Source organism: Macrosteles quadrilineatus, unplaced genomic scaffold, assembly GCF_028750875.1.
Source record: "Macrosteles quadrilineatus isolate MER2022 unplaced genomic scaffold, UCM_ALF_1.0 Scaffold_1__1_contigs__length_201487025, whole genome shotgun sequence".
NCBI lineage: Eukaryota > Metazoa > Arthropoda > Insecta > Hemiptera > Cicadellidae > Macrosteles > Macrosteles quadrilineatus.
Window position 1 is genome coordinate 56415525 of NW_026542594.1, and position 26420 is coordinate 56441944.

A 26420-nucleotide genomic window follows, 5' to 3' on the forward strand; every position below is an offset into this window, starting at 1 on the left:
AAGGATTGTCGGAGGAACCACTAGCCATAGCCATAACGGTACTGTCACAACTGGCCTTCCGCGCGTCGCACAATTTTTATTCCAGCTGCAGTTATTTTAATAACAATAAAATGAGAGCATTCTATTGGCTGAGGGAACACCATTAGCGCAATGAAACGATACGAAGCAATCGGCCTTGGTGGTCCAGTGGTTAGCGTGCTGGGCTATGAATCTTATGGTACCAGGTTCGAAACTCATCGGGGGCACAAACTTTTTGTCTAAGATTTTTGCATTATCAGCAAGTTTGGTTAGTTTTGTTAGGTTATAACAGTTAAATTTTATAATTAAAACATTATAAAATTGAATTTGAGCTATTTATAGTTTTATTTTATGAACAGAACTATTTTTTCGATTAGTAAACCTTCATTAAATTTTTTCATTATCAGCAAGTTTGGTTAGTTTGGTTAGGTTATGACAGTTTAATTTTATAATTAAAAAATATAAAATTTAATTTGAGGCATTTATAGTTTTATCTTATGAACAGAAATAGGTTTTCTATTAGTAAACCTTCATTCAATTTTGTCATTATCAGCAAGTTTGGTTGGTTAAGTTAGGTTATGACAGTTTAATTAAAAAAATAATTATATTTTTTTTTTAGTTTTAGGCCTATAATAATTTTTTTTAAATTTCTAATTTTTAAACTCTCATTTTGTCCGTATTAAAAAACTGCAGCTGAAATAAAAATCGTGCCCGCGCGTCTCCCGCAAGCCACTGTTATCGCTTGGACTTTGAACCTTCTTTTCGCTCGGCAACCTGTACGATGGCCTTGCGGGCCTTGAATTATATGTTTCTTGCTTTCTGAGAACCTCCTGATGACCGTAGTAAAATATGAAAAAAATTGGGGTTGACCAAGTAATTGCTCAGAATTACCCTCATGTTTTACTGATGATGTTTGGATACGTCGACTGCAAGTTGTGTCGTTGACGAGGGAAACTATAGACGTGACAAGGCCACCAGAGTTTCATCACTAATTGCTGTTGTGACTCGGCTAGCGGCCAGCGCTGGGGACCTATACATGCTATGCTGTATGCTGTATGAGCCAGTACCGTAGGCTGGCAGGTGTGCTGGGGCACGTGCTGCCAAGTCTACTGCTGCTGCTGCTGCTAGACGACGCGAGGCGCGATGCTCGTCTGTCGTGGACACCTGTTGTTGCAACGGTCACCCTCTCCCACCTGCTCATCGCACTACTTATTGCTTACCATCAGTATCATTAACCTCTCGTATTCACTAGCCAGCGTTTCATTTTACCATAACAACGAACCGCTTCCACTATTCAAACAAACTTTGTACACCAACATTTAACGTAAACCAATGTAAATGTTTCCTTTGAATGTTTTCTATTCTGATCGTTAGCAGTCTAGTTAAAAATCAGAAGTAAATAAAAATCTTAAATACATACTGAACCAACTAATCTGGGAGGATTATGAGATTGATAATGTTATTATATTGTCCGTCGTGTGTGTAACGGCTTGTTGCTGTAGAGCGCCATGTGGCGACGACGCAGATGCTGAGGCAGACTTCGCACCTGTCAGTGTCAGAGTCTGAGGAGTAGGCCTACATAGCACGGCAGGCGTCCACTACACTAGCCTAGTGAGTTGAAACAAAAGCAGGACAAATAAAAACACTGGAAAAGGGACCAAGTTACTTATCTCTTTATACACGACCGTAATTATTTAATTGTACTACTTGATGTTTCATGAATGGAGCTAAAGACCCCCCCCCCCCCCTCCTTCCTCAGAGTGAACGGAGTGCTGTTGGTGGAGAGTTAGTGTGCGGACATCCTGAGGAAACGCAATCACGACGTTTACCGCTATCGATGATAATTGGAGTGTTGTGAGTGAGTAAATGAGTGAACCGTGAATCCGACAAGGGACACTAGCACGAGCCACTCTGTCGCCGCGCCCTCCTGCCGCCCTACTTACACTAAAGATAGACACATGACACGCGCGCTAGTGCAAATAAGAAATAATACACGGGAATTCAACACGATACTGACCACTACGGGCTATTCCTTGACTGAGGTCTGCTGACCAACCTACGCTAAGCCACAGGCTCTGCTGCAAAGAACCGTGAAGCAACAACATACGTGAACTCAGCAAGGAACACTACTACGGGCTATTCCTTGACAGAGGTCTGCAGACCAACCTACGCTAAGCCACAGGCTCTGCTGCAAAGAACCGTGAAGCAACAACATACGTGAGCTCAGCAAGGAACACTACTACGGGCTATTCCTTGACAGAGGTCTGCTGACCAACCTACGCTAAGCCACAGGCTATGCTGCAAAGAACCGTGAAGCAACAACATACGTGAACTCAGCAAGGAACACTACTACGGGCTATTCCTTGACAGAGGTCTGCTGACCAACCTACGCTAAGCCACAGGCTCTGCTGCAAAGAACCGTGAAGCAACAACATACGTGAACTCAGCAAGGAACACTACTACGGGCTATTCCTTGACAGAGGTCTGCTGACCAACCTACGCTAAGCCACAGGCTCTGCTGCAAAGAACCGTGAAGCAACAACATACGTGAACTCAGCAAGGAACACTACTACGGGCTATTCCTTGACAGAGGTCTGCTGACCAACCTACGCTAAGCCACAGGCTCTGCTGCAAAGAACCGTGAAGCAACAACATACGTGAACTCAGCAAGGAACACTACTACGGGCTATTCCTTGACAGAGGTCTGCTGACCAACCTACGCTAAGCCACAGGCTCTGCTGCAAAGAACCGTGAAGCAACAACATACGTGTGAGCTCAGCAAGGAACACTACTACGGGCTATTCCTTGACAGAGGTCTGCTGACCAACCTACGCTAAGCCACAGGCTCTGCTGCAAAGAACCGTGAAGCAACAACATACGTGTGAGCTCAGCAAGGAACACTACTACGGGCTATTCCTTGACAGAGGTCTGCTGACCAACCTACGCTAAGCCACAGGCTCTGCTGCAAAGAACCGTGAAGCAACAACATACGTGTGAGCTCAGCAAGGAACACTACTACGGGCTATTCCTTGACTGATCACGATTTCTTTCTGCCCTTCAACTTACACTAAGACACACGCGATATGGTGAGAATACTGAGCTTTTCGTCCTGAATGAAGTTGAGTTTATACTACATATGTGGAGAAGCGACCTCTTAGCTATATTATGTAACCTTTAGCCATGTGTACGTCACGGTATGCAGTGTACCTCGATACTACGTTATAGGCATGACACTTACCTTGTCTGCATAGGTTGCTGCACAGTGCAACTGCTGAGTTCCATGATAATTCGTCCAATCCATTGCAAACATTTTTTAGCTATTGAAGGCGTAAATATGTTTAATACGCCCTTTGTATTAAAGTGACTTTTTGGAAATTAGATAATATTATCTAACCAAAACAAAATATAAATTACCGTACGACCAGTTTTTAACAAGTTTGCAACGGAAAAGGATCAGTCGGAATTTCTAACGAGTCTACTGTTGTTTTGTAACACGGCCGTAACCAGAGAATAATTCTCCATTCAATTCCATGTACTTATTGTACTGGGTCGCACATAAAAAAAGGTCATTTGGAACGATCTGTGCAGTTTAAAAAAGTTAGGTAGTGCTCATCGCAAGTGCACACAAGCTCTTAGGTATATCTCTACTGTGGTAAGTCCCGTAAATGTTATTACTTAAGTTCTCTACCAATAGACTGAGCAAATTCCAAACAATGTCAATACTATAGCGTAGGTAGACTTTTGTCTGCCATGTAGATGAATGAATGGCCAGCCACGGTGTCGTGTTAGCATGCAGCCCTAAGAGTCACAGCGGCGCGGAGACGTCGCACACACAGAATATCAATGTGCTTCCTATAGTCATTCTCAACACCAACACTAGACGACAGCATCAACGACAACTATTTTCTATATCGGTGAATATTATTACGAAAACTACAGCTTTTTTACAATTTTGTAGGACCTGTGGAGGTGTAAAAATGGTACATGATTGTTTAATTGTTTTTTTTTCTAGTAGAAAAGATGACTCCAATATAACTATTTATTGGTGAGTGTAACCATTATTACTTCAGAAATCTTATTCAGAGCTGGTAAATCCTTACACTGTCAATAGTTCAGGAATTTAACACCTTAAATTTTATTCAGTCAATAACTTTTCTACTCTAGATGGCATAGATGTAAATGTTTCAACTTTGGTAGAACGACTAACGTTCACAACTAAACCCTGTGTTTAAACCTTGTTCATAAAATGTACTTCTGAGTGTAGTAGTGGTTGGTGAAACGCAAATATAAACCGATTAAATGCTCGAGGGACATTCAAGCGAGGAGGTATAAGATTTAAGAACCCGGTTGTACAACAAATATTCGTGAATACTTGACATTAACCAATGCAAATGCGAAAAACAACGCTACACTTTAAGATTGAAATCATTAACATTTACTTCAACGGTAATAAATAGGCCTACCAAAATATAGATACTGCGAGCTTTACACTTTAACTTACAGAAATGAGATTAATTTAACATTTATAGATAGAAAATACATTGGGTATACTAGGTTTACGTTCATATTTCTGTATTAATTTATTAAGATAAATATTAGCAATACGTACAAAGTTATTGTATACATCGTTTAAAAAGAGCTGATCATTAGATGACAGTAATATCATAATGAATATTAGTGGTGGTGGTTTCAAAAAAGGAATTAAGTATGCTTACATGATCCATTGACAAATTTGAGTGCTCTATAACAAATCTAATTAATTTTCCTCGTTTTAATTTTCTTTGTCTACATATTTATATATACTTAAAGAGAAAATTAAAACAAAATAATTAGATTTTTTTTATAGAACACTCAAATTTGTCAATGGATCATATATTTAGAATATATTGTTTTTAAAAGAATAATAAGTTAAAATAGAGCACTTGGCGTAACACAACTTGTGGTTAGTTAACAATCACGGGTTTAATAGTCCAACGGTAAAATACAACATTAAAACATGTCCTAGAGTATATGCTTCAGATATATTTTTCGTTAATTGTTAATTACAAACTATTTCATAAAATGTATATGAAAATATTACATACCGTACAATTAGCATTGAAATTGGACACGTAAGTGAATGAAACTGTGGTTATCATAAGTTCAATCAATTGTACAACTGCGCACATTATAGTACAGGGCTATAAACTAGAGCGGACAGGAAGGCGAGTGTAGGAAACAAGACTTGTTGCGAAATACCGGTATACAGATTTTATGTTTTGAGTATTTGATTGATACAGTAGCTGAATGTGTATACAGTATTTCGGTAGTAAAATAGTAATTCGTGTGTTACCATGGACGGGTGGAGTAAAGTAGTTAACTAACAAATAAGTCTTTATGAATCCCATAGATGAGCGTCTAACGTACAGCAGCGCGTTGAAGTCTCTGCGCCGACTGTTGTAATAATAAACTAGACAAGTTATTTTTGTAAGGCATGTCATGAAAATACGAAAAGGCGTACTTAAGTAATTAGAGGTATTTTTATGCGTAGATAATGATAATAAGTGTTAATAATAGTGTTTGTCAAACAGTTAAGTGATTTACTCGTACGCGTGGCGTTTAAGAAAGTATAAAGATATGTTGGGTTAATACGCAATACTAACGACGTGATTCGCAATGCGCGATACGCAGGATGTAATTGATAAGCATTGTCAAATAAATGGGCAAATTGACGTCTCGCATAGAATGAAAAAATAAATAAATAACCGATCAATGTCAAAGGCACAACTTCCGATTATGTCTGACTTCTAAGAGTCGTAATGTGGCAAAACATTGTTCATTTCAATAAAAAGTCCTCTCTTTGACAACAAAATGTAGTAGACTTTTATATATCGTATCGACCCATTATAGTTTAGAACTGTAGGCCTACCATTGTTCTGGTTTGTGCATTATGTTCTAACGTACTCTTATTCGCAGGCCCCCCAACTAAGCTAACAATAGATTACTAAGGTTGTGTGGTGTATGGTGTGTACCTGGTACGTAGGTAGCCGTGGCAGGACTGTCCGTGTGATGGTCAGGCAGCAGGAAGGACGTAGGACTGTCAGCATAGAACGCCTCGTGAGCCGAGTTGACCAGGTCGACGCCTTGTAGCACCATCGCGACGACGACGACGCACTATCCGTCCTCCGTCACACTCAACTGATGACTGTGGTGGCGCAGGCCGCTGCCGCTGGGCGGTGTGGGGGCCGGGCGAGGGGCGCCCCCACCACCAGCCCCTCACACATACCGTACACGAGAACAAAGGCCACCGCCACCACACATACATAAATACATCGTTGATACATGTAGATCATGAAAAATGGCCACGAGGTTCACTGACAGGACAGTGGTCTTGTAGGTTGACTGTAGAGCGATGTTTATGGTATTGGAATAATTCATTTACTAAGCACCATTGCACTTGTCATCGACAATATCAAATAATGTACAAACAGCTTTTTGTTGGTCGGGAAAGCCTCGCAACCATGCGAAGGTCGAGTCCAGTGCTATGACTTAGAGCATTGTTCTATACGTCGATGTATATAGTCTAACTAGTAGCCTACGTCTATATACATAGTATAGTTAGACCATATACATCGATGGTTCTATATTACCAACGGCGTTATTGTTAGGCATGTGGAGGGGTTGGTTTATTGATATAAATGTGAAGGTTGATGTCAATCACGGAAACTTCCTTAAATGATATCCATAGATCGAAAGGTGTTCGTTCATGCAGATTTTCGGAAATTTGTATAACATCTGTGAATTCACGTAAGTAGAAATACGAATTTAGATTTAAGTTCAAAACTCTTTAGAGCTTAACTAAATCAGCACCCACATTTAATAACGCGTTAAAGTTTTGAGAAATTGCATCAACGCCGAGGAAGACAATAAACGGCACTCTACTAGTAAAAAGCGGAAGACACAATGTAGGCTACGGTATTTACCGCAACTCGACACTGAGAATGAGGAGCCTCAGGAAAACATGAATGAACGAGCGGAGAGGAGACAGGAAGCGAAACAAAGACCTAACACTCCTGTGCCAGCTTCCGGTCAAAGCGGAAACCAGATCTGCCGCCAGTCATTATATCCGTGAATGAATTAGCCGAGATTGTGAGCGGCACACGACACGTAGACCAGCACCAGCTCCAGCTGCTGAACTGCATCATCTAGAACCGGAGGCGCCACACATTACCACCAATAGCTTCCTAGCATCCACCAACCACCAGCCATCAGCAACCATACGTTATAGGAAATCATTAAGTATTCCATCAAAGTAAGAACCACTCGTCTTGGTTACAGGATGTCGCTGAATTAATCCAAATCTAGGTAAAATTACAAAGTAAAGTGCTGCTGTTCGATCGAAGAGTGTGCTTCTCATACGTCTAGATGCGTTCCCGTTTTTGCGTTTCGAGATATCAGTGTTCAGTTCAGGAGGAACACAAACAATCGTCTGTCCGGACAGCGGCGGAGATAGTTATGATAGGAACTGCCAAAGTGCCAAGTTGAGGGCGTAAAGTGGCCGAGTGAAGGAGAGGGCGCTGTCAACAGCACAGCGGGGGTCGACCCTTCCACAACCCAACACAATAGGATGACACGGGACATCGGGATAAGGAGCTCGCTTAGCAAATATTTATGTTTGAGCAAATCTCATTATGAGGGCTGATATTTATGTCCATATTCGCCCACTTTTGAGGCTTTACAAACCGTGAAATCGAATGATACATCTGGGATAAGAGATCAGACCATATTGACGTTTCTCCGAGGGGAAGAACTCATCTGATGCTCACTTAATCAATCTCAAACATTGAAAATTCAATCGAAACAAACGGATACGCAATAGTACCATTGTTACACAAATATTTATTTGCTATTGCACGAATTCTCGGACTAACCATAAATATACTCCACTTACCATATCGTAGCCAACAACGAGGGATCCAACATTCCCCAAACGTGGAACCTCTAAATGTAATATATTCCTACACAAAAATAGCATTATGACACTGGGCGCTAAGTTTCAAAGTGTTACTTTAATACTTTTTACTGTTATCAAAAAGTAATCAAATATAATGTTTAATGGTCTTAAATGGGCTAAACAATTTTCAGATCGGTTAACACTACCATCAATATTAAACCTCACATCACACATTTCATCCCATTCTCTAGGATAGTGACGATAACGAGAGCAGGACCATGAGTGGTAGTGAGGACTCAATTAGGTGAGGACCATGAGTGGTTGTACTGCCACTGCTGACGACCTCCGGACACTGGGGCACGGTGTAGAATTGTTTACATCAGGCGAGCGCCACGATGACGAGGGGAAATCTGTTTGACGTCTTATTCGGCGTGAACATTTTTGCCTCCGATGTGCTTTTCTACATCAAACAGTTCCCTGCTCAACCCAATAGCTTGTTCGGGAGAAGGAACGAGCGTTAGTGAACATGGGTTTTATTAACAATCATATTGGTGAAGGAAAATTAGTTTCCATATACCGTAGAGTAATTCACTGTATTGAGCTGCTCGAAAGACAAGCTGGAATCCCCTAAGACACGGGGTCGGGGGTAGGCCTACCCCCAGGTACAACGGCGCAGCGGAGAGGGTCCGCACAATGTCGTTGTAGATCGCACAAGACTCGGGGGCGGAGTCGTTCTTATAGAAAACCCAATCAAACCCTAAAAATTGTAGAGTGGAGTGTCGCACAAGAAAACAGGAAGCCGGAACAAAAGCAGTGCCACGTGGGGGCACTTTGCAGATGCTCCGGGCCGGAAGCGGACGACGGCCCTCTCGCGTTACAGGACTGCTTGGCACGGGCGACGGGCGTGTACCACCGCCCCCAGCAGCGTCAAACGATGTGCCGTAGTGCCGATAGTAGGGTATTGCTACTGATTTTGATTAGGGTATTACTCATTTAGTTAAGAGTGTACCACCACCCCCAGCAATGTCAAACGATGTGCCGTAGTGCCGATAGTAGGGTATTGCTACTGATTTTGATTAGGGTATTACTCATTTAGTTAAGAGTGTACCACCACCCCCAGCAATGTCAAACGATGTGCCGTAGTGCCGATAGTAGGGTATTGCTACTGATTTTGATTAGGGTATTACTCATTTAGTTAAGAGTGTACCACCGCCCCCAGCAATGTCAAACGATGTGCCGTAGTGCCGATAGTAGGGTATTGCTACTGATTTTGATTAGGGTATTACTCATTTAGTTGGGAGTGTACCACCGCCCCCAGCAATGTCAAACGATGTGCCGTAGTGCCGATAGTAGGGTATTGCTACTGATTTTGATTAGGGTATTACTCATTTAGTTGGGAGTGTACCACCGCCCCCAGCAATGTCAAACGATGTGCCGTAGTGCCGATAGTAGGGTATTGCTACTGATTTTGATTAGGGTATTACTCATTTAGTTAAGAGTGTACCACCGCCCCCAGCAATGTCAAACGATGTGCCGTAGTGCCGATAGTAGGGTATTGCTACTGATTTTGATTAGGGTATTACTCAATTAGTTAAGAGTGTACCAGTAATTAGTTAATCCTAAGAAGAGACGTCCTAAAAAAACATTCAGTGTATTGGAGCCATGTAAAAAATAATGTGCAGCTAGAGGCTCTGAAACACTTACCACAGTCTTTGTATGCTATAAACAAAATGAAAAAAGAGAAGAAAGATGGCCTTAAGAATATGATACCATTTCTGAAGGAAGAATATGTAAACACTTTTACAGAGAGTTAACTGTTTAATTTTTAGACCTAAAACCAACACATTTGTCGTTTACCCTTTTATGTTTTTTACGGGTTTTATGATGTTTTATGTTAATAAAACTTGATTTAAATATTATTTTGTTTGATTTTTATTTTACCCGTCTGAAATGTTAAAATATTTAGAATCTTTTATATTTACTAACTCTGCACATACCCCGTTTTATGGTTTTGAAGTATAGGTACTTAGCTCGCTTTTCTCCACTATGATTATGGACATACCCCTTGTCTCAAATGTGTAACTTTATAAATTTATAAATTCTATTAGTGACATTTAAAAAGAATTGTTTCATCAAATTATGAGTACTCATCTTTTGTTGTAGCTACTGTAAATAATCTGGTATAAAAATATAAACAGTAATGGTTTTATTGATATTTTTTGTAATAACTCAAAAAGATGTTTTTTGGCACTTAAAGCTACGCGCGCACTACGGCGGTACGGCACGGACGGCATTTTTAAGAGGGGGTGCGCGCACTAGGGCGGCACGGCACGGACGGACGGGACGGGACATCCGCACATCCGCAATTTAGGACAGTTGACAGTCTGCGAGCTAAAAATTGTGAGTAAAGATGGATGTAGATAAAGTGGTGATAGTAGGTTTAATCTTAGCAGAGGAAGAGGAGACAAGAAGGTGCAAGCAAAGATTTTAGATACACCACATAAACAGGAAAAGACTAAGTTTTGGAGAGTTCCACACCTTGTTTCCTAATCTTGTAGAAGGATTATGTGTAAAATTTACCTGATTGTTTCATAATAGATCATATTTCTGCCCATATATTGTCACGCCAGACGTTATTAAAATATTCAGGATGTCGCATGTTGTACAGTTCGGGTATTTCTCAACGAGAAAAATCAACTTACTAACATCTATGTTTACTACACACGAAAACACTGCTACTTTGACAGAGATCAGTTGAGAATGGCGGATGTCCCGTGCCGCCCGCCCGGTCGGTACGGGCGGTACGGGCGTCACGGCAGCCCGGAAATGTCCTGGAGTTCTGTCTCCCGGACTTTTTAACAAACGGCGAAAGCTGCCGAACGTCCGTTGCCGGCCGTACCGACGTAGTGGGCGCACTCATATGACATTCAATGTTATTAACTTTTAAAAATTGCCGTGCCGCCCGCCCGTCCGTGCCGTGCCGAACTAGTGCGCGCGCAGCTCAACCCGGTTTTCATTTCCACTCTACATTTGTAGAAGGCCAGTTTTTTTCTGGTTTTAGCAACAAGATATCTCAATTACTAGAATAATTGTTCGTGCCTACTGAGCACATGAACGTAAACAGCGTTTATTAAGCTAATCAAAATATGGTGATTACTGTTATAGTCACGATCGAACAGCGCGATGCATTGGCAAGGAGTGTCCAGCCCGCTCGACCACTGACAAAAAGTAAAGATTGACTCAACACTCAACCGCTAATGAATTCATAATCATGAAAGGAAGGTAGATTGGTTGCGGAGATTAGTAGCTAAAAATAAGAAAACCAGTTCTACTTGAGCTCATTATTGTAGAGTGATCGTGTACCGGACACTGTGCACTGTACAGTGTACAGCTTCGATGCTGCCACATACTGGGCTGAATCCTTGGAGTTTGTATATCACTTATTTAGGCCGATAGCATACAATAATGTTCAGTAAACTAAAGAGACCATTGCATGATGTGCTTGTGTTCCCTGATCCTTATCAATCTAACTGAATAAAGTGATTCAGTTGTTACAAGCCGATCAAGTTACTTAGAGGCCATAAACAATAGTTATTAGAGCAACTAGTAAGAAAAGTGACACTTTTCAAAACGTAATTATATTTGCACGAAATATAAATGTTTTAGTCTATCGACGTAAAATAAAACTTTGGACATAAATTATATTTCGTATACAGTTTTTGGTATTTTGCAAATAATAAATATTTTATGTGCTCAGCAACCACACCTACACAACATTGAGGCAAAAGTTTAAAAGTAGACTTCTTTTTATTCTGTGATTTAGGATGTTCGTTGGCTTAACTGCATTAGTTAACCGATGACATTGCGAACTTCAGAATTTGGCAGATTAAAAATACTCACCATTTGCATACTATTAAAAATCTAAACTCAAAATAAGTTGTTTATGTACTGTATCTATAACATTTTAATTGTAAGAGTCAATGTTATTCACGTACCATACCCTGTCGATTATCATTCAATTAAAACGAAACTAACCAGAATTTTCTTTTGTTTGATTATCAATCGGATTGAGGAAATCAGTGGTCAAAGTTGAAGTAGTACCATAGACAAATTGAATTAAATATAGACCGACAGCACTGCTGCGATTAGCATAAGTTCTGGCGTCCACCGCTAGGAGTACCGTATAGTTACTTAGCGCGTAACTATTTTAAAATGATAAGTTAATAAAAAATTTAATATTTGTGAATTAAATTTCATTAAAGTATCACTTGCAATTGGCTCGTTGTGGTATAAAACATTTATTAGCAAGCCATTCACAAGTATTCTCATGGATAGAGTGATGCTACGACTGTGTAAATCAAAAATAATAATTCCAGGGTTGTGAGAGAGATTTATACAACTAGAGCCTTTATAACATCACTTTTGTGAGAAGGAATTGTCCCCTAGCCATAATACTTTACCTACTTAAATTTATGCGGGGAAAATATTGCAAAACAATTTAAAATCTGTCCAAACACGTACTTACAACACAAATGACCATGTGTGTGGAATGTATGTGCCAAGTCTCAGTCATTTCAAATTATGTGTTATTTCTAATGGGATAATTTCCTATATTTTTAACGTGCAAACTGAACGCGTGATATAACGTTGTCCAACTTCGACATCGTCCCGCGTGATATATGCGTGCACTCATTTTTCATATACTGTATCGTTTTGTATATATATTTATCTCGTAAACTAGTTTTTTCTTATTTATCTTTTTCTTGTATACAAAATTCTGTGTACAATATATATTATTTTCCTTTTTAAATGTACCCTAGCCTAAATTTATTGTTTTATTGTGCGGATGATGGACTCAATCCCCAACCACAGGCAAATAGCCCATTTGGGGATTATATTTCATAAATCGTTTTTGTACCATTGAACTGATGTACTGTAGTACTGAAATAATAAAGATTTCATTCATTCATTCATACATTCAAATACTAACTACAATCACAAAATGCATCACATTAGGCTACCTATGTTATTTTGGAAACCCCCAATTATATTACTCCCACTAATCTTTTAGTTCTTAGCCCTAAAATTGCATATTTGTTTTACAAGATCTATGAATTTATGTCAACCTTGATCGTGAATGTTAATAATTAGAGCCTATTTTGAATAGGATTATTGGCTAAACTAATTGTTGTGTTAAGAGTGTGATTCTTCTGATGGCGAATGTTGCAGTGTTCTCTGCCCAAGGCGTGTCCGGCCGCGGCCCTGTGACAGTGCGACTATGACTGTACAAAATGGCCGCCGACGACCAGTTGTCATTAGCATACCTTGTACCGTGTACATCTGCCGCGGACGGCGAACCCCTCAAAGGCCTCCTTGAGTCGAGACCTCCATCTGGCAAAAACATTCTCCCCAACTGCTTACTGTATGAATTAAATACGTTTTGCATTTCAGAACACTCTTCAAACGAAAGACGCGTAGCAGGGCATTGACAAGATTTTTTTATTTAGCTACAATTCCTACTCTAACATTTCCCTCAAATTTATTTTGGCAATCAGAATAATACTATACATTAGGGACATAGGGTCTTTTTTAATGCTAGTTAACTTTACTTTCATCGCCATTTGTGTCCACTTGGAGCATGCTTAAGCTCAAAATTGCTATGTCCTGTTTGTTTTAAAACCCCGTTTTAGTTGGGTCCGGTTGGGTCATAATAACAATTCCACAGGTAGTCAATCAACATTGTGAACACTTAAGCCTTTCGTTTAGCAATGAATGATAAACGTAATGATATAATATATTGGAGCCAAAACATTACATTGGTATATTGGACTTTAGTTTCGCCCAATCAAGTTTCCAGGAAGGCTAACTGCTGATTATCTGGTTGTTTTAGCGATTGAACTTGCTGAAAAAAGCAAGTTCATAAACTTGCTGAACCAGGTTTGCAGGCGAAACTCTGCCATACCCTTTGTGTTACTAGACTCTGTAGTCCATACCATAGTTTGAGGAGCCTAGATAGAAGATCACCATGATGGTGTGGGACTGGGGGGCTAGCAGAGTGACGGTTGATGTCCGTGGCGGCGGCCATTGTAACGCCCGTTCCGCTGTCTGACTCCACTGCTTTGTATTGTAATCATGCGAAACTCGGCACCATCTACCATCTACAGTACCTCCACCTAGTACCGTTCCTTCACCCATCGCCAGAACCACCGTGGCGATCGATTACACGGGGCTCAACCCATTCGCATGACGATTGCGGTCAAAGTTTCTAACTTCATACTGTGATTAAATTTGCCAACAAATACGCCAAGAATGTTCTCTGATGGACCAAGGTCAACTGCAAGTACAACAAAGACCATTTGGTTACCTAGTTGGCCGGGGGAAGGTGTACTGGGGTAGTGGTACACTGTAGGACGCCACGCCGGAAGGACATTCCCCGACAGGTTGGGCCGGATGTTGGCTCACAACAACTGGTCGAGTATCCGGCGCGGCTCTCCCAAGGTAATTGGTACAAGAGTGAATCCCATATCTGGAGTTGGAGGAGGTGGCCGATATGAGCAGTAGGGTCACAATGAGCAAGACGAGCGCTCACCAGAGACCAATCGCTACCGGGCCGACCCGTATCTCCAACTGTTTACGGGGGAAATAGTGCTGGTGAAACCCAACGCCTGGGACTAATAGACCCTAAATACGTACATTATTATAAATCTTAACAGAATAAAAAAATAATATTTGATAAACGATTTATTTCGGCATTAATATATCGCTTTTTATTTTCAGACCGTATTCAACAAAACTTTAAAAGGAAGATAATATAGCTACTGAACACTTAAGGGTCGGAAAACCAGTGCACATATTTAACGCAACACTCTAGCATTAACATCAGGTTTGAAAACTTTAAAATGTCTTATGATTCTACTTAAAAATCTTTTTTGTAACCAATTCATTTGGCTTCATTGTTGCTATTGATATTCCAAGTCCAAGCCAAGCTTATTAGCTTATTCATTCGTTCTACATGTTTCTTCATATCGTATGCGTTCTTCTTGTCAGTGTGGCAACTGTTTTCTTGATAAAATTACTAACACTAACATCTTAAGTTGCTCAATTATTTGACAACCATACATGAACGGGAAGTAATAAAATGTTTCATGTATGAACTGCAAAGTAAAGATATCTAAGATTTTGTACAACAAAATGAAAGCACTGTGATCCTGATTGACGTCGAGAGCCCAGCAAGACATGTTCTTTGATATCCGTGATAAATATCTCAGTATCACACAAGTAATGCGCGTTCGCATACTTCAACAAAAGATCCAAAATATATCAGTCGAGATAAAATAGTGGTTAAAGTTGCACGCAGTTTTTTTCTGGTTTTAGCAACAAGATATCTCAATTACTAGAATAATTGTTCGTGCCTACTGAACACATGAACGTAAACAGCGTTTATTAAGCTAATCAAAATATGGTGATTACTTTAATAGTCGCGATCGAACAGCGCGATGCATTGGCAAGGAGTGTCCAGCCCGCTCGACCACTGACAAAAAGTAAAGATTGACTCAACACTCAACCGCTAATGAATTCATAATCATGAAAGGAAGGTAGATTGGTTGCGGAGATTAGTAGCTAAAAATAAGAAAACCAGTTCTACTTGAGCTCATTATTGTAGAGTGATCGTGTACCGGACACTGTGCACTGTACAGTGTACAGCTTCGATGCTGCCACATACTGGGCTGAATCCTTGGAGTTTGTATATCACTTATTTAGGCCGATAGCATACAATAATGTTCAGTAAACTAAAGAGACCATTGCATGATGTGCTTGTGTTCCCTGATCCTTATCAATCTAACTGAATAAAGTGATTCAGTTGTTACAAGCCGATCAAGTTACTTAGAGGCCATAAACAATAGTTATTAGAGCAACTAGTAAGAAAAGTGACACTTTTCAAAACGTAATTATATTTGCACGAAATATAAATGTTTTAGTCTATCGACGTAAAATAAAACTTTGGACATAAATCATATTTCGTATACAGTTTTTGGTATTTTGCAAATAATAAATATTTTATGTGCTCAGCAACCACACCTACACAACATTGAGGCAAAAGTTTAAAAGTAGACTTCTTTTTATTCTGTGATTTAGGATGTTCGTTGGCTTAACTGCATTAGTTAACCGATGACATTGCGAACTTCAGAATTTGGCAGATTAAAAATACTCACCATTTGCATACTATTAAAAATCTAAACTCAAAATAAGTTGTTTATGTACTGTATCTATAACATTTTAATTGTAAGAGTCAATGTTATTCACGTACCATACCCTGTCGATTATCATTCAATTAAAACGAAACTAACCAGAATTTTCTTTTGTTTGATTATCAATCGGATTGAGGAAATCAGTTGTCAAAGTTGAAGTAGTACCATAAACAAATTGAATTAAATATAGACCGACAGCACTGCTGCGATTAGCATAAGTTCTAGCGTCCACCGCTAGGAGTACCGTATAGTTACTTAGCGCGTAACTATTTTAAAATGATAAGTTAATAAAAAATTTAATATTTGTGAATTAAATTTCATTAAAGTATCACTTGCAATTGGCTCGTTGTGGTATAAAACATTTATTAGCAAGCCATTCACAAGTATTCTCATGGATAGAGTGATGCTACGACTGTGTAAATCAAAAATAATAATTCCAGGGTTGTGAGAGAGATTTATACAACTAGAGCCTTTATAACATCACTTTTGTGAGAAGGAATTGTCCCCTAGCCATAATACTTTACCTACTTAAATTTATGCGGGGAAAATATTGCAAAACAATTTAAAATCTGTCCAAACACGTACTTACAACACAAATGACCATGTGTGTGGAATGTATGTGCCAAGTCTCAGTCATTTCAAATTATGTGTTATTTCTAAAGGGATAATTTCCTATATTTTTAACGTGCAAACTGAACGCGTGATATAACGTTGTCCAACTTCGACATCGTCCCGCGTGATATATGCGTGCACTCATTTTTCATATACTGTATCGTTTTGTATGTATATTTATCTCGTAAACTAGTTTTTTCTTATTTATCTTTTTCTTGTATACAAAATTCTGTGTACAATATATATTATTTTCCTTTTTAAATGTACCCTAGCCTAAATTTATTGTTTTATTGTGCGGATGATGGACTCAATCCCCAACCACAGGCAAATAGCCCATTTGGGGATTATATTTCATAAATCGTTTTTGTACCATTGAACTGATGTACTGTAGTACTGAAATAATAAAGATTTCATTCATTCATTCATACATTCAAATACTAACTACAATCACAAAATGAGGTAAAACCTACAGAGTGTGTATTGTTTCGATTTAGCACATGGCATTCGTTAGGAAATTATTGTTAGGAAGCTATTAAAAAAATAATACTGAATAGAAACACTGACTTATCGAAAAGTATGACAGTGGTATGAGCGATAAGAGCTTGATAAGCGCGAGGCGATAAGAGCTGACAAGTTAAGATTGATAAGTCCCCGGGGAGCGGGACACGTCTGGAAACAGCCGCAGTTGCCTAGAATTAGCAAACATCAACTAACTCATTAATGTTTGGTGTATACGTTTGATGGTAAACATTTACGTTTCTATTCTATACATCCTTCATTCTCATAATACTCTCAGTTTGAATTTCAATAAATTCAACTGAACCATCTGCAAGTAAAGAAAATACAAGGTTATATTAATCTCATCCCCAATCACAGATAAAATAACAATTCAAGGCAATTGTGGCTAAACAAAGGTTAAAGAGATAAAGTATGATTCCATCGCAGGTTACTGTACACAACTGTACCTTTCCAAATCATGTGACTGGGTGTTGATGGTGATGACGGGTGGCACATGGACGGTGGACGCGGCGCGACGCTGACGGAGGAAACACTCTACAACACGTTACACAAGTTATGGTTAGGTGTCGGCCACTGGAGGAGTGGGGCCAAAAGCACCAACGAGGGCCGCCTACTTTCTAGTGGTTAGTTCTGCTAGAGTGGAGGCCGCCATCTTGCGTCCACCTTTGTTTCTTCACTTTGCGTTTCCGTCTTGTCTTCGATTCGATCGATGACTCGTTGATTTTTTAATTGCGACAGTAAAAAGTGTGCGGATGAAATCGCTCGTTTCGAGTTGATTCGCCCGCGTCCGGCGCCGTCGACTGCGGCTCCGCTGAGCCTAATCCGCGGCCAATCGGATCTGTAAAAACTGTCACAGTAGCTAGTCGACTTAAATAGCAATCGGCCTCCGTAGATTCAGCTTAATTAGCCAAGCGATAGTAGCGAGTAATTCACTTTCTAGTTTCTACCAAGGAAAAAAAATCATCAAACGACAAGCACTTAAACCCGAGGTGTAAACAATGAAACGAATTTGAGAAGGGAGTTTCAATCGTTCCAACGACTAACTCGCATCATGTGCAAATCTAAAAATACCCCCGCCGCAGCAAACCTGCAGACTAAGCGAATTTCCATTTGACTGATTGGATTTACACTGAAATGTCTACTTAAAAATATAACATTTATTCTTGATTTAAATAGAATAAGTTTAACAAGTACTTAGGTTTGCTGCATCAGGGAGGGTAAAACTGATTTTTTTGTAAAATGTGAATAGTTAGTAAGAAATAAAAACATTTTCCAAATTTGATCAAAATATGTTCACAAACAAGCAAACTACAACAGTTTACTTATTCTCCATAAGAATAACATGGGAATTTTAAATTTACAATTTTTTGGAATTTTCTCCGTAACCATTAGGCGCATAATAACGCTTCAATATACTAAATTATTTGTTTTTTTTAAGCTCTACAAAATGGTTTGGAAAGAAATTGCTAAATTTTATGTTTTTTGGGTCAAAAATTAGAAAAACCGATTTTTACCCCATAAAACCCCCCGTAAACCCCCGTTCCCATGGTCCGATCATGCTGGATTGCGAACTCGTTCGAATAAACGTACTTTTACACGTTTGTACCAATTTTCATCAAAATCGGATCATTTTTGCTCGAGTTATCGTGCTGACGGACACATATATATATATATATATAAATATATAAATATATATATATATATATATATATATGAATTTGAACGGATGGTGTTTTTCGCCTCTAGGGACCTCAAAACGAAAAAAAAATCGGTCCCGCGTCCAGGTCTTACCATGAGTACTACGGTAATAGCTTATTCCCTATATGGGAAATTCGCTAAAATAAAAAATAAAAGGAAACCCCCAAGTCAGACAAACAAGTTAGTTCGTTATTGTGGTCCGCGACCACATAGTTCCTGGGAAATGGTAGGCCCTATATTGGACTATGGTACATTGGATATTCTTTAACTACAATTTAAAAAGCTATTCGGGTATGAACTGGTTTCATTATTAGCAGTATTTGTCCACTGTCTAGGGGGGTCTTCCAGCGTAGAGTACCAACATGAGTCATGACGTAACATGCAATGGCATTGAGTCCGTGCGATAGAGATCTGCTCATCTGCTTCTTGCATAATGCCACCTCCACTTTCCCTCTCGCAACAACAACAATTGTTCATTAATTCTGTTCCAGCGCGTTCATAAACAGAGCGCCGAAACCGTGCCAGTAAGAGTGAAGATGAGGCCGCGATAGTCGACACATCCGCGAGCCCTGGCGCAATACGCAATTATTGCAGCCTAGCTTAGCTACAGTAGCCTGTGGCCAGTGCACCACTAGAAACTCTGGCCATCGACTAAGGCGGGTTACACACCGTAATATGAGTGCTATATCGTCAAAATCCGTATGGTACTTGCAAACGTAGCAAACTAAACGTCACGTCGATGGCGATCTTAAAAAAAGTACATCAAGGACATTCCCTCAATACCTCAATACCTTGATCTTTGTAGTGACAAAAGTGCATATATTATAAGATTGTTGCGACTTACCGTCGTGCAGGTAGTTGGCGGCAGGCGCCGGGGTGGCCGGGGAAGGTTTCTCGGAGGCGGGGGTGCGAGGATTGGCAGTGGCGGTAGCGGTGCTGTTGTTGTTGTTGTAGTTGCCAAGAAAGTCACTGAGATCAGGCACACATACACTGTCGACATTGTACAGCGAAGACTCCTTCTCCGCGTCCGCATCTGCAATAAAAGTCACCCAACCTATCAGCAATGTTGAACCAACCCTACTGTAGTTAGGTCAAGTCACATATTCAATTCAAATTATTGACCAATCAACATTGAGCAACCCTCATTGATGTGGTTACCGCTGGTTGCTCCGAACATAAAAATAAAGGGACGATTCCTTGTTCATACGTATCTTGACCCATCAACATTGAGCAACCCTCATTGATGTGGTTACCGCTGGTTGCTCCGAACATAAAAATAAAGGGACGATTCCTTGTTCATACGTATCTTGACCCATCAACATTGAGCAACCCTCATTGATGTGGTTACCGCTGGTTGCTCCGAACATAAAAATAAAGGGACGATTCCTTGTTCATACGTATCTTGACTCATCAACATTGAGCAACCCTCGTTGATGTGGTTACCGCTAGTTGCTCCGAACATAAAAATAAAGGGACGATTCCTTGTTCATACGTATCTTGACCCATAAACATTGAGCAACACTCGTTGATGTGGTTACCGCTGGTTGCTCCGAACATAAAAATAAAGGGACGATTCCTTGTTCATACGTATCTTGACCCATCAACATTGAGCAACTCTCATTGATGTGGTTACCGCTGGTTGCTCCGAACATAAAAATAAAGGGACGATTCCTTGTTCATACGTATCTTGACTCATCAACATTGAGCAACCCTCATTGATGTGGTTACCGCTGGTTGCTCCGAACATAAAAATAAAGGGACGATTCCTTGTTCATACGTATCTTGACCCATCAACATTGAGCAACCCTCGTTGATGTGGTTACCGCTAGTTGCTCCGAACATAAAAATAAAGGGGAGATTCCTTGTTCATACGTATCTTGACCCATCAACATTGAGCAACACTCGTTGATGTGGTTACCGCTGGTTGCTCCGAACATAAAAATAAAGGGACGATTCCTTGTTCATACGTATCTTGACCCATCAACATTGAGCAACCCTCATTGATGTGGTTACCGCTGGTTGCTCCGAACATAAAAATAAGGGGACGATTCCTTGTTCATACGTATCTTGACTCATCAACGTTGAGCAACCCTCGTTGATGTGGTTACCGCTAGTTGCTCCGAACATAAAAATAAAGGGACGATTCCTTGTTCATACGTATCTTGACTCATCAACATTGAGCAACCCTCGTTGATGTGGTTACCGCTAGTTGCTCCGAACATAAAAATAAAGGGACGATTCCTTGTTCATACGTATCTTGACCCATCAACATTGAGCAACCCTCGTTGATGTGGTTACCGCTAGTTGCTCCGAACATAAAAATAAAGGGACGATTCCTTGTTCATACGTATCTTGACTCATCAACGTTGAGCAACCCTCGTTGATGTGGTTACCGCTAGTTGCTCCGAACATAAAAATAAAGGGACGATTCCTTGTTCATACGTATCTTGACTCATCAACGTTGAGCAACCCTCGTTGATGTGGTTACCGCTAGTTGCTCCGAACATAAAAATAAAGGGACGATTCCTTGTTCATACGTATCTTGACTCATCAACGTTGAGCAACCCTCGTTGATGTGGTTACCGCTAGTTGCTCCGAACATAAAAATAAAGGGACGATTCCTTGTTCATACGTATCTTGACCCATCAACATTGAGCAACCCTCGTTGATGTGGTTACCGCTAGTTGCTCCGAACATAAAAATAAAGGGACGATTCCTTGTTCATACGTATCTTGACCCATCAACATTGAGCAACCCTCGTTGATGTGGTTACCGCTAGTTGCTCCGAACATAAAAATAAAGGGACGATTCCTTGTTCATACGTATCTTGACCCATCAACATTGAGCAACCCTCGTTGATGTGGTTACCGCTAGTTGCTCCGAACATAAAAATAAAGGGACGATTCCTTGTTCATACGTATCTTGACTCATCAACATTGAGCAACCCTCGTTGATGTGGTTACCGCTAGTTGCTCCGAACATAAAAATAAAGGGACGATTCCTTGTTCATACGTATCTTGACCCATCAACATTGAGCAACCCTCGTTGATGTGGTTACCGCTAGTTGCTCCGAACATAAAAATAAAGGGACGATTCCTTGTTCATACGTATCTTGACCCATCAACATTGAGCAACCCTCGTTGATGTGGTTACCGCTAGTTGCTCCGAACATAAAAATAAAGGGACGATTCCTTGTTCATACGTATCTTGACTCATCAACATTGAGCAACACTCGTTGATGTGGTTACCGCTGGTTGCTCCGAACATAAAAATAAAGGGACGATTCCTTGTTCATACGTATCTTGACTCATCAACATTGAGCAACCCTCGTTGATGTGGTTACCGCTAGTTGCTCCGAACATAAAAATAAAGAGAGTATTCCTTGTTCATAAGTATCTGCAAGTTCGAATTATTCAACTACCAACAAAAGTCAAAAACATCCAATATGGGAGTGTTCGGGTTATGATTTACGACACAACCGACATAATCTGCAAAAAGTATTCCTTTAGACTCAAAAGCATAAATATTACTATTCTCCTTGAGTGCAGCGATTGTATTCAGCGCATTGCAGAAACACTCGGCGTTGGGGTGGATGTGTTTGTGGTACGTGTGTTGTCGCGGGTGCGGGAGTCCAGTGGTGTATTGTCGCAGTGAGGATATCCTGGTATGTGTTGTGTATCTGCCGGACATCCCTGTGTACAGGTACAGTATATAGAGTGATCTAGTAGTGTCACCGTCGTAGACTGACCACTACACCACCGCACATGTAAGTATGTTGGTTACGATACACGAAGGACAAAACGAAACAATGCAAATCGACTTGGCTTTATAGGGATTAATTAACTGTTGTTATAATGAGATTATATTATTTTATCACAGCAAGTACGTATTTCACTACTACCCAATATCTGGGATACGTAAATAATTACTTAATACCAGGTAGGAAGTGAGTGTTATCTGGATTGCACCGAACAATGAACTTCATAATTAGGCTGCATATCATAACAATTATAAAAAAATTGTAATAAGTGTATTTGACAACCAAAGTTTTGCTCAAATAATGAGTTTCTATTACATATTCATTGGTAAATACCAAAGTAGTCTTTTATGCTAGTAATCTACTTATAAAGCTGTGAAATACCACGTATAATAACAAGAAAATCTCGCAGAACGTTAAGTTCCAAATGGATTGGTAATTAACTGTCACTGCCTTTGTTAGAGATTCCGTCATACAATAAATGGTCTGAGCTGTTTGCGAGCGCGGGGTTGTAGTTCTAGTACAACACTTACTACCAACACAATCACCTGCATCTACACTCGCAGCGAGGCTAAGCATTTGACAAAGGCACTATGAGCATTAAAATGTCATTTATATTAAACAATAAAAATATGTATTAAAATTAAATTTCCGCTAAATCAAACAAACCATCCCGGGATGTTAAAATGATGTTTTTAATGTTCATACTTGAATGCTTTGTGCAGCTGCGCGGAAGATAGTTGCCTAGTGAGCAAAACTGTAGTCACTGGATAAATAAATTCATCATAATAATATACATAACAATCATGATCGACTTATACAGCGCCTAAAATTCAGTCCTTGTAAGACGATTGAAACACCTGCTCAAATAAATTCATCATAATGATATACATAACAATCATGATCAACTTATACAGCGTCTAAAATTCAGTCCTTGTAAGACGATTGCTCAAATAAATTCATCATAATGATATACATAACAATCATGATCGACTTATACAGCGCCTAAAATTCAGTCCTTGTAAGACGATTGCTTAAATAAATTCATCATAATGATATACATAACAATCATGATCAACTTATACAGCGTCTAAAATTCAGTCCTTGTAAGACGATTGCTTATATAAATTCATCATAATGATATACATAACAATCATGATCGACTTATACAGCGCCTAAAATTCAGTCCTTGTAAGACGATTGCTTATATAAATTCATCATAATGATATACATAACAATCATGATCAACTTATACAGCGTCTAAAATTCAGTCCTTGTAAGACGATTGCTTATATAAATTCATCATAATGATATACATAACAATCATGATCGACTTATACAGCGCCTAAAATTCAGTCCTTGTAAGACGATTGCTTAAATAAATTCATCATAATGATATACATAACAATCATGATCGACTTATACAGCGTCTAAAATTCAGTCCTTGTAAGACGATTGCTTAAATAAATTCATCATAATGATATACATAACAATCATGATCAACTTATACAGCGTCTAAAATTCAGTCCTTGTAAGACGATTGCTTATATAAATTCATCATAATGATATACATAACAATCATGATCGACTTATACAGCGCCTAAAATTCAGTCCTTGTAAGACGATTGCTTAAATAAATTCATCATAATGATATACATAACAATCATGATCGACTTATACAGCGCCTAAAATTCCGTCCTTGTAAGACGATTGCTTATATAAATTCATCATAATGATATACATAACAATCATGATCGACTTATACAGCGCCTAAAATTCAGTCCTTGTAAGACGATTGCTTAAATAAATTCATCATAATGATATACATAACAATCATGATCGACTTATACAGCGCCTAAAATTCAGTCCTTGTAAGACGATTGCTTAAATAAATTCATCATAATGATATACATAACAATCATGATCGACTTATACAGCGCCTAAAATTCAGTCCTTGTAAGACGATTGCTTAAATAAATTCATCATAATGATATACATAACAATCATGATCGACTTATACAGCGTCTAAAATTCAGTCCTTGTAAGACGATTGAAACACCTGCTCAAATAAATTCACCGATTGAGGTTATTTATAGGATTAAAACTATCTCCAAAGTAAACCCCCAAGAAAGAAGCATGTTAATCCGTAACTTATAATCCTGAACGTATGCGAAATTGGAAAAAACAATGCTAACAACTCTACTATAATAATTATTGTGCAAGTTAATAAGTATTTTACTTTCATAAATTGATCAAACAGTTTTATCTGACACATATTTTTAGCACATGGCCATAAGTCTGCAGCTTTACTGCATTGACAACAACCATGGTTAATCCTGATATTTAGTTAGAGTTTGCACCGTTAGTAAGATCCATGAATTGGACACTGATAGGGCTGATGTCCACCATTTAAAACCCTATATCTGGCACACTAGAATTTTCTTTAGTGGCAGGCTCTGACAGAGTATTTTGTAGTGATTGCATATAATTGAGTATAACAAATTTGTTTTAGTAGCAAAGTAAATATAAGTATCTATATTCTTTTTCAGGGAAATATGTAGAATGGGGTATATATGTATGGACATTTAAGCTATTTAATGAGATTTTGCGTAAAAAATTTGCTGTATTAAGATAATTGATGATACGAAATTCTAAAATTATACAAAGATAAAGTAGTATTCAAAACATTTTTGTAGACAAATAACTCAAATACAAGAAACACGTAAAATTCAATTCTCCACGTAGAAATATAAAAATATTTGAAGTGTTCCTAAAAATCAAAAATAAAAACATATTTACAAAAAAATTTTAATTTCATTTTTACTTAATAAAATGCATATATTATTAGAACCTAATAGATCATCTGAGAGAAAATATATAGTTTTCTACATTTTAACATTATAAATAAAATATATATGATATTAGGATAAATGCCACTACAGAAGTTTGCGCTAAGCGACAAACGTTGATTTATATGAAACAAATTTCCAACTTATCCCATAAGAAATAAAACCCTCATCGGAATAGTTAATGAATAGTTAATAATAATGAAATACCTGTTTCTATGACACCAACCCCGCTCTACTACGATTTTTAGTTTTATTTCCAGAAATTTATCATCAAATCACCAGTTTTTTGTAAACATGTCATTTATACTGCCGCCAAATAAATATCTAGTTCAAAATTGGTTGTTTTTCAAATATTGTTAATGGTAAAATAGTAAAAGCTGGATAATGTTTTATGCAAAATGAAAGCTCAGAATCTCGTATTTCTAATGGTGCAAGTTTCATTTTAGTTTGCGAACGTTTACCGGTCACAATAATTAATTGTTTTGTGCCATGTCCGAAATGTCAAAATAAGGACATTGCCATTCCACACGTCAACCTTTTTGTGCAAATGCCAGATAGAGGGCCGTGTGTTGAAGGTGAGTTGGGAGTTGGGTGGTGGGCTGGCGTGACTGGACCTGGCCATTACCAATGTAAATAGCCAGGAACAATAGTGGAGCACTACACACTACACAGCATCACAGATCACATCGATCTGCAACAAAGCCACTTCCGGTCTGACCGGAAACTACCGGTCCCGCCACCGGAAACTGACAACACATCACATCACACTCTACAACAGGTGATCA

The 26420-nt window shown here is 39.0% G+C and overlaps 1 protein-coding gene across 4 annotated transcripts in view; it reads right to left on the bottom strand.

The window, feature by feature from the left end:
- Positions 1-26420, bottom strand: part of LOC128983159 (protein c-ets-2-B) — a 215696-nt gene that overhangs the window by 21862 nt on the left and 167414 nt on the right. For all 4 annotated transcript variants that reach the window (XM_054402337.1, XM_054402338.1, XM_054402336.1 and 1 more), the window contains one exon: positions 19874-20062. In XM_054402337.1, coding sequence (XP_054258312.1) covers positions 19874-20062 — 189 coding nt within the window. The remainder of the gene's footprint in view (positions 1-19873; positions 20063-26420) is intronic.